Source organism: Panthera tigris, chromosome D3 (assembly GCF_018350195.1).
Source record: "Panthera tigris isolate Pti1 chromosome D3, P.tigris_Pti1_mat1.1, whole genome shotgun sequence".
NCBI classification, from domain to species: Eukaryota; Metazoa; Chordata; class Mammalia; order Carnivora; family Felidae; genus Panthera; species Panthera tigris.
Genome location: NC_056671.1, coordinates 90069106 through 90078602, shown reverse-complemented (window position 1 = coordinate 90078602; position 9497 = coordinate 90069106). Strand labels below are relative to the sequence as shown.

The 9497-nt window shown below is 53.5% G+C and overlaps 1 protein-coding gene across 3 annotated transcripts; it reads left to right on the top strand.

The window, feature by feature from the left end:
• The first annotated feature begins 1037 nt into the window (after positions 1–1037).
• ZADH2 (zinc binding alcohol dehydrogenase domain containing 2) lies at positions 1038–9004 on the top strand. Of its 3 annotated transcripts, none has more exons than XM_042962246.1 (2): positions 1038–1319; positions 7842–9004. In XM_042962246.1, exons 1-2 carry the CDS (start codon positions 1111–1113, stop codon positions 8764–8766), a joined length of 1134 nt encoding a protein of 377 aa, XP_042818180.1. In that variant the 5' UTR covers positions 1038–1110; the 3' UTR covers positions 8767–9004. The 3 variants fall into 3 exon arrangements, with proteins under 3 accessions (XP_042818180.1, XP_042818182.1, XP_042818181.1); XM_042962248.1 differs by lacking the exon at positions 1038–1319 and adding an exon at positions 4927–4964; XM_042962247.1 differs by lacking the exon at positions 1038–1319 and adding an exon at positions 5527–5594.
• The last annotated feature ends 493 nt before the right edge of the window (positions 9005–9497 follow it).

Genomic DNA, 9497 nt, shown 5'->3' with positions numbered 1-9497 from the left:
AATTGATTATTTGGTCAATATAGACAATTAGGGAGAAAATTGACATGATGGAACGTCAGATCCTTCTAGCTGGGTTATAAAATGAGGTCTTCATACATAATTGCAACGTCTCCAATTCAATTAAGTCCTTCGGCATCCCCACCTAGAAGTTTAAAATGCTCATGTGCTCTGGGAATATGGCCCTCTAGTTTCCAATTTTTGCGTTCTTTCCCAATGGGAACCTGTAACAGTCTTGTAGAGGCTACTTAAAACATTCATGGAAAAACACGAAATCTAGGCCAAAATAAATAAAATGGCTTAGTTCGTGCAACTTGCATGGGACAGGCTGAGGGCAGAAGGCGCGGGCGAGGCGTTCGGGGCCCCGGGGGCCAGGAGCCTGGGGCGCCGGGTGCTCTGGGCGTCCCCGCCCCGCGTTGGGTGCCTGCGCGCGTGCACCGGCGGCGGGGGCTCCCCGCGCGGCTCGGGGCCCCCGGCCGTGCCCCGCCGCCCCGGCCGCGCTCGGGGTTGATTCGTACCACCTTGCAAGGAAGTGAACGCTTCGCACGGGAAGGGGAGGTGCCTGCGCCGGCCGCTCGGCGCCGCGCCGCTCCGAGGACGCCCGGGGCTGCCGCCGGCTCAGGGCCGCGGCGGTCGCGGGACGCGCAGCTCCCCTCGCCGCCCCCCTCACCCTTTTAGAGGAGTCAAATCCGGCTTTTAGAGCGCGGGGAGGGTGGGGATATCCGGTGCCTCCCGGACGCCGGGAGAAAGGGGGAGGGCGGAGAGGATCCTTGGCCAGTCTGCGCCGAGCAGATTCAAACCAAAACAAAAAGATTAAAGGAGCAGCGGCCGGGGTGGCAGCGATCCCCAGGCCGGGACCCCGGGGGTGGCGCGTCCGGGAACCGCGGGGGCTGCGCGGACCGCCGGCGCTGCGCGCGGCGGGGAGGGAGGGGGAGAGAGGGAGCCAGTCGTAGTGGGGAAGGGGGGGGAGGGAGTCGAGGGGAGCACGCGGGCCGGAGGAGGGGCGGACCCGCCTGCTCCGCCCGCCCGCGCCGAGCCGAGCCGAGCCGAGCGGGCCGGGCTGGGCGCGACCCCGGCCGGCGGCGGCGCAGAAAGCGGGCAGAGGCGCGGGCCATGCTTCGGCTGGCGCCCGCCGGGGCCCGGACCATCGTGGACATGTCGTACGCCCGCCACTTCCTGGACTTCCAGGGCTCCAACATCCCCCGCGCCATGCAGAAGCTGGTGGCGACCCGTCTGAGCCCCAACTTCCGCGAGGCCGTCACCCTGTGCCGGGACTGCCCGGTGCCACTCCCCGGGGACGGAGACCTCCTCGTCCGGAACCGGTGAGCCCGGCGCGCGCCCCCCGCCCAGGCCGGGCCCCGGCCCGCGCTGCGCGGCTCCCCGGCTGTCCCGGGCCGGCCTGCGTCCCCACACTCCGGCGAGCGCTCGGGCGCACAGCCTGACTTTGCGAGATCCCGGGAAGTTGAACCCGCCGCCATCTGGCGAAGGCGAACGTAATGTGACTGTTGCCGGTGTGAATATCCGATGCCACGGAACGTCCTCATAACTGAGGGTTATTTTAATTTGGGATTCCCCTCCCCTCCCCCAGCCCTCCCTCCTCCCCCTCCCGCTCCCGAAATAAAACCGACGGGACCCAGAAGGGGAGGCTCCCCGCCCGCCCCACCCGCGCGCACCCACGACTCCTGCGTTCCCATAATCTTTAGTGTGGACCAGGAACAGGCTGGACACAATCTGCGACGTTTAGGTAACGTGCTTTGGAGGAAGGAGGCCGAGGACCCGACTGGCTTTTCCCGTGCGCTCCAGGTTGGCAGCCGCCTCGCCATGGCGGAGCCTGTCGTTGGGTGTGTTGGTGTGCACCTCGCCGGTGTCGTCTGCGTGTTGTCAGTGCTGTGTGGCTGTTGTCTGTGCCCCAGAGCTTACCGGCAGGCGCGTGGCGCGTCCGGGGCGGCTGGGCCAGGGCTGGGGTGGGGGCGCGGCTGCATTTGCCTGCACGATCTGCAGACCTTTGGGTGGCACTCGAGTGGTCGCCCTACCTTCTGATCGCCTGTCCCACCTCCACACTCCCTACCTTGATGTGTTTCCAGCTCACTAATCTCTAGTAATCGGAGAGGTGTGGGAAGGAAAGGGACCTTAGTCTGTGGGAGTCGTGCCCTTCGGTCTCTGTTCGGTGGGTCCCCCTCGCCTCCTCATTTGCAGGCGGGGCATTCCCCATTGCTCTGTCCCCTACGCTAGAGCAGGGCTCACCCGCCTGCTCAGTCCCAACTACAATATTGCATGTTTCAGGTTGGATGTGCGGTTGAAGGAAGGCGTGGGTTCTGGTTGTAACTGTGTTGTAAATTGTGCCCTGGAAAGTCCTGTAAGTCACCTGCAAGGAGCGAAGGACAAAGTGTTCCCCACCTACGTAGCTTGCTGCCACATTTAGTCCGTTCATTTTAGAGATTCATATCAGCCTTCCAAAGACTGCAAGATTGAATAATTCTGCTCATGATTTCAAACTTTTGGAAACCTGTTGGCAACGTAAAAATTGAGGGAGCCAAGGGTGGGGTTGAGGGGAAGCTGGCTCTCGGGCTGGGGTGCAGAGAGTGCCTGAAAAGGTGGATGTGTGTGTCCTTCTAAAAGTTTTCATCGGTGGAAACAAGGCTGTAGAGGATTTCTTCTTTATGGGATAAAGCGCTAAAGCTATTGAGATAAGGCTACATATCCTACCAAGTTAAAAAGAAGGAACACACACAGAGCACACCAGACACACGAGTGATTTGCTAGAAGTTGAGATGAGAGCAGGCTGAAAAGCCTCCAGGCTTTAACCAGCAAAAAAGTTTCACGTGGGCCGGTTTCTTTTTCTTTTCTTCTAATTTTTCTGATCAGGTACACTGTTGACGGTGAGCACTGATGTAAAACACACACCACTGCTTGAATAAAATCCATTTCAGACACCGGGTGTGAAATGGGGAGGGGGCGACTGAGCAGAGCGGGCAGAGGAAGGTGTGAAGTTAGAGCACTCCCAGCAGCGGCGGAGTGCCACCACCCGCCAGCCCAGCGCTGTCCGTGGAGGGTGCTCCCGCCCGCCCGGTGCTGCCGCCTGGCCTCTCTACCTGCGGTGTTCCCCAACCCCCTGGGTTGTCCTCCCCTCCTCCGGCTCCTCTGACTGCTCGCTCACCGTCACCCTTAGCTGCTTCTTCCGCGACAGGGCCCGGGCACCCCCTGCGCTGGGTCACCGGGGATGGTCCCCGAATTCGGTGGTCAGGGATCTGGAGCCGCGGCTCCCAACGTTTGGAGCTCATCGGTTCGGATTGTTTTAGGATCCATGCCTCTCTTTTCCCTTCACATATGCCAAGAGCCCCCTTTATTATAGTATGTTTATTATGGGTGCAACTTGACCTCTAACTTCTACCTTGAAGCCCACATCAGAAAGAGAATGGGGCCAGTTTTTCTGCCTGTTGGGAGGGGGTGAATCTTTGCATCCTCTTTCCCTACTCTGTGGAAGATCTGCTCCTAACCCCAAATATTAAGAAGATCCTTTATACTTGTAAATAGTTGGGGGGGGGGGGTGGAGGGGGGAGGCATTTTACAGATTTTTTTTTTTTTTAAAGAATAGACTGGAGGTCTATTCACGCAGGTTAGTTCATTTTATCCTAGACCAAATCTTCCCCAGGAACAGTGTTAATTGCATGAAAATTTCATGCAAGCACTTTTCATTTTTCTCATAATAAAAATCTACTCTGGAATGAATGGCTTAAGCACACATTCACTTGTTCAGAAAGGTGTTTGGGGATTTTCACTGTGCCCCGCCTGACTCTTCCTTTCAGTTGGATATTTGCACATCTCATTCCATCTTAACAGAAAATACAAATTCTTTATTCACCGAGAGGGAAGTGCTTTTAAGTCAGAGGTGGGTTTAGGATAATCAAGTTTATCCCATTTAGGGAAGGTGTGAAAGGGGTGCATAAAATCCCTGCAGAATGTCTAATTGATGTCCCTTTATCCAGTGCTCACTGTTTCCTGCAGCCGAGGACAACTTCACAACCCCCTCTCAATGCCCAGCCCTCAGGAAAGAGAAGGAAAGGGAGAAAGACACCCTCCGGTTAAGTCAGCTTGTGTGCTATTTTTAGCCTTTTTTTCGAAGGATAGTGACACATTATTTCGTTTCCAAATATTTCTAACGATTTTCTGCTCAAGTGTAAGATAATGGAGCAAAGAGTTTGTAGTAATGGCAAAGAGCAGGTGGGGGATGGGGAAGGCGTTTTTGATAAACGGTTTGTTGCTCACGGGGAGGGTAACAGTATTTCTGCTGACTCTCCAGGCGGAGATTTTTTTCCCTTTCCTTTCCTTTCCTTTTCTTTTTTCTTTTCTTTTGTCTTTTCTTTTTTCTCCGTTTTTTCCCTTTCCTTCTCTTTTCTTTCCTTTTCTTTCTTCTCTTCCCTTTCTTTCTTTCTTCCTTCCTTTCTTTTTAAGTAAGATCTGATTTGGACGACGCTGTTTGGCTCCCAGTGTTGAAGGCTCCAGACTCGATCTTCGCATTTTGTTTTTGTTCAAAGAAAGCGCTTCCTCCCTCTGCAGGACTGCCTGCTTCATAATAAACACGACGAAGGAAGGGGTTCAGGACTTTTTAGTATAAATAAACCGGCGACTCTCCAAGGGTATATATTTGGGGAAAGCCCTCACCGGCCCCATTCTTTTTCCTGGGGTTCCTCGATTTTAGTCTTCTGAGTGGATCCTCCGGTCGGATTGCTAGGACCCTGCACTTATTAAGAGCATATATTTTAAATTAAGGTACAAGGAGAGTCTCGAAATGCACGCATTCTACCAAGCGTGTCTTTCCTTTCTTTTTCTCGCTTGCTTGCCCTTTGCTGTCCCCTGCTCCCCGGCCCGGGCCCCCTTTCCCATAGCGCCCGCTGCTCTTGAACTTGTTTCTGGAGGGGCGGAAGGCGCGGGCTCCCGACCCTCAAGCAGCTCTTCCCAAAGCCCAGGTAAGGCCGAGGGCTCATCCAGGCAGTGGCGGGTCCCCACCTGCTGCGGCGGCCTCGCGGCGTCAAAGCTGGGGTCCGGGGGAGGCGGGGGCCCGGAGACCCGGGAGAGGGCGAGGTGCGCAGAGCGGAGTAGCGGGGAGCTGTCGCCACCAGCCCGAGCGACTCCTTCACCGACGACGAGGCAGGCAATTTAGAAGACGGCAGGGCGGGGGGAGGGGGAAACATGGGAAAAAAAAAAAGGGGGGGTGCTTGCGAGGCCAAGGTCACGGTCCGGCCGCAGGCGGGCCCGGGCGTGTGGCCTCTGCGCTCCAGCGCGCTGTGTGTTCTCGGGACTCCCGGGGAGCTTGACGGCCCTGCGCCCGGGCTCCGCGGCCTGCGCTGACTAGGCTCGCCCGCCGGGACCCCGCCCGGCCCGGGGAGGCCGAGGTCATGGTCGCAGGCCTGGGCGGCGGCCCCTCCTCCCCAAAGCCCGGCCTCTCCGCTCGGCCCCGGCCTGCTCCGGGACTCAGAGTCCCCGATCGCGCCTCTCCGTGGTGGCGGTGGAGAGCCGGGACGGGAGGGGAGGCAGTCGGCGGAGGCCGGGCACTTCCGAGGGGAGACGGTTCCAGAAGGACTTCTGGCGCCCAGCAGGTTGGCCGGGGCTCACGGAGGGTGCCGCAGGGCACACGCAGAGCCGTGTGCAACCTGGACGGGGCGCGCAGAGGGCCCTGCGGGTCTGCTGCCGCTGCTCCGGCTGTGCCCGGGCTCAACCACAAGGTTTGATTTGCTTTTTGAGGCAAAGCCCCCATGGAAAACTTAAGCTCCCGCTAGTCAGCCGCGGGCGCCCCAGCTCCCAGCAGAGCCCGCTCCCACCTCCACTGGACCATCGCCCCCCAACTCCGGCGCCTGCCTGTGCCCTCTCTCCTCCACTTTCCTCCTGCCTGCGCCCCGCTTGCTCTTGCCATCTCTCCCCCTGGCAAGTGGCAAACCACATCTGGGAGCGAGGGACAGCCAGAGATGCATTTTCCTCCAGCAGCCCCCCCCACCCCACCCAGGGCGAGCTCCTTAGAGGTGGGGAGGACCCGTGGGGCCAGCCGCCACAGGGGCGTCCCTCTGAGTCCAAGCGGGGTGGGGAGGGTTCCCGGAGGAGGAAAGGCCTCTCCAGTTGGGACTGAGACAGGAGGAGAGAGGGGCACAGGAAGGGTTAATCCTGGGCGAAGAGACAGGAGCTGGCGGCAGGGCCTCAGTCCCCCACCCCTGGAGCAAGCCACCGTCACTTCCACCCCACGGACCCCTTCCTGGACTTTGCTTTACAGCCTATGCAGCAGGGGCACCGGAGGCGAGACGCTCCAGCTGGGCTCTGCCCTAGCTGCCTTCTGTGAAGTCCAGAGGCATGCTCGGAGGAACCTGGCCCTTTTTTTAAAAAAGCCCAAACCCCGAGAATTATGTAAATTGAAAGGAAAGATCAGGCGCCCACCCCCAAAATACGATGCAAGCATCCTGGTACTAAATCCCAGATGGAAAACCAGCAAAAATCATTTCCCCCACTTTTCATTATTGTGTTATCATCGATGGCTATGGAATTCTGTAGTGTGCTGTTGAGGCTACGTGACGTGCTAACTTCTGAAAGCAGCTTGACATGCCCCAAAGAAATTGTTTCCTGCTTTCTTATTTCTACAATATGTAGAGAGCTTTCAATATTGTAGATACACAGGGCATGATCATCAGGGAACATTTATAAGTGCAAAGTGTTATCTCTAATACGGTAGAAGTGGGTCCTTGCACAGGGCAGTTTTGGTTTATTAAGTTAAATTAAAAGTGAATTATTTTAAAATGACCCACTTGCCAGCTTTCCTTCTGCCACCAGATACCCCCATCTTTTCATTTCATTACAGGTGGAAATGACATTTTTAGGGTCCTCCATTATGTGTTTAAGCCACCTCCTGACATTTTTTAGTAGACGGCTTTTTTTCTTATGTATTAGGATATTTTTGTTATGAGGTATACGGAGATGAAAAAAAGCTGGTAAAAATACCGGCCTCGCAATTAAATTGACTCTGGATACCAAAGTGAAAATAATCATCTGGTATTAATCAAGTTATGTCTCTGCTTCTTGTTGAGGAAAAATATAGTGACGATTTGCTTTCCTTTTCATCTAAAAAGCACTGTAAAATGTTGAATGTTCCATAAAAATTTCTACCCTTATGAGACAATTTTTGTTCAATTAATCAAAATGCATAGTTTCACGCTGGACATAGTTACATCAGAAGAAAATTTGCTGCGGCCAGTCTAGCAGTGTTTTAAACAACCCTGCAGTAACATGTAGCAGACGATGACCTTGCACACTGCCTGAATCTTCAATAATATCATTGTCATTACTATTATTATCCGAAGTGTTAAATTGTCGCCAGAATCAATACAAGTCTACTTCTCCGAATATATTTTATCTCACTGTTGTTTTTAACATCTTTGTTAAGAGGCCAATTAATTTCCAACTCATAGCTGCAGTGAAGTTTGCGTATAAGAGGGCTTCCTGGCTTTTTTTGTTGTTAACAGTTTGTTTCTCCTTTTGAAAGAAAGAGGAGGAAAAGAAATAGCGTGTGAAATAAAGAACTTGGTGTTTAAAGTGGTACGAAACGATTCCCAATCTGATTTAAAAAAATAAAATATACCAAAATTCTGATTGCAAATCCCGGTCAAGCTGATACTTGTTTAACTTTTTTTTTTCAACTGAATATCAAGACTGATTTTTTTTTTTTGAATTCTACCAGGATAGATAGCTTAGCCACCCGTCCACAGTCCCTGGAATTAGAGGAATTTTTCTAAGCGGAATACCAAGGCCTTGGTGAAGGAAACATCTTAATATCCTCGTTTGTTTGTCTGTCTGTTTTCTTCTAGATTTGTCGGTGTTAATGCATCTGACATCAACTATTCAGCTGGCCGGTATGACCCTTCGGTGAAGACCCCGTTCGATGTAGGTTTCGAAGGCGTGGGGGAGGTGGTAGCCTTAGGCCTCTCTGCCAGTGCCCGGTACACGGTGGGCCAAGCTGTGGCTTATATGGCACCTGGCTCTTTCGCGGAGTATACCGTGGTGCCTGCCAGAGCCGCGGCCCCCGTGGCCTCTGTGAAACCCGAGTATGTCACCGTGCCGGTGAGCGGTACCACCGCGTACATCAGCCTGAAAGAGCTCGGAGGACTGTCCGAAGGGAAAAAAGTTTTGGTGACGGCAGCAGCGGGGGGAACGGGCCAGTTTGCCGTGCAGCTTGCCAAGAAGGCCAAGTGCCATGTCATTGGGACCTGCTCTTCTGGTAAAAAGTCCGCTTTTCTGAAATCGATCGGCTGTGATCGCCCCATCAACTATAACGCCGAGCACGTCGGTACGGTCCTGAAGCAGGAGTACCCCGAAGGGGTCGACGTGGTGTATGAATCCGTCGGGGGAGCCATGTTCGACTTGGCCGTAGATGCCTTGGCTACCAAAGGGCGCTTGATAGTCATTGGGTTCGTCTCTGGCTACCAGACTCCCACTGGCCTTGCGCCTGTGAGAGCAGGAACCTTACCAGCCAAACTGCTGAAGAAATCCGCCAGCGTTCAGGGCTTTTTCTTGAACCATTACCGTTCTGAGTATCAAGCAGCCGTGGAGCACTTGCTTCAGATGTGTGCGGACGGAGACCTGGTTTGCGAGGTGGACCTCGGAGACCTGTCTGCAGAGGGCAGGTTCATCGGCCTGGAGTCCGTATTCCGGGCTGTCGATTATATGTACATGGGAAAAAACACTGGGAAGATTGTACTCGAACTGCCTCACTCTGTCAACAGTAAGCTGTAAAGTCAGAACGATGGCAGAAGTCAAAGGAGAACGAAAACGGGCACCTTCTTCCTCAGAAAGAGTCGAATCAGTTTATTTTTGGTGGGTAATGGAGATCATGTCTCTTAAAAGGTGTTAACGAATAAGTTTCTCTCTCTCTCTCTCTCTCTCTCTCTCTCTCTCTCTCTCTTTTTCTTTTTTGCCCCTCCCTTGAAAAAAAATGCCAATAAAAACTTCCCTCGATGGCTCAGAGGTAAAACCGTTACACTCAATTCTTTGGCCATAGACAGTCTCATTCCAGGCTTTATTGTTCCAGGGAATTAAATTAATTCCTGATGCAAGATCTGATCAAATCAGTATGCCTTCAGCTTGATGGGATTTTAAAATCAGTCTTGAAAATAGTTCACAAATTCCTTACTTTGGGAGAGTTTGGTCTTCCGCTAACGAGCAGTTAATCGATAAGAGATAGGGCAGAAGGACAGCCATCTATTCTCAGAGTCCATATTCCCAGGAAATGGCCCTTCCTTTCTTATAAATCACCAACTATCTAAATGGAAATTTGGAGGAATTCTCCCAAAACTTTGATTTTTTTTTTGTTTGTTTAGATCATTAGGAAAATGACTAAGTGAACACAGACCTATTTTTTAAAAGTCTCTGCTGTTTAATGCTTTACGCACAATTATCCTGGGGAGGCACATGTGGCATGGGAAGCCTCTCTCTTCCCTTAAGAAGCAAATTAGTGTTGAAAACCG

Excerpts from the sequence above, each read along its gene's own strand:
- ZADH2 (XM_042962246.1), top strand. The coding sequence starts at position 1,111 with ATGCTTCGGCTGGCGCCCGCCGGGGCCCGGACCATCGTGGACATGTCG. Across the intron at positions 1,320-7,841 it reads GACCTCCTCGTCCGGAACCG|ATTTGTCGGTGTTAATGCAT; the intron begins GTGAGCCCGGCG and ends GTTTTCTTCTAG.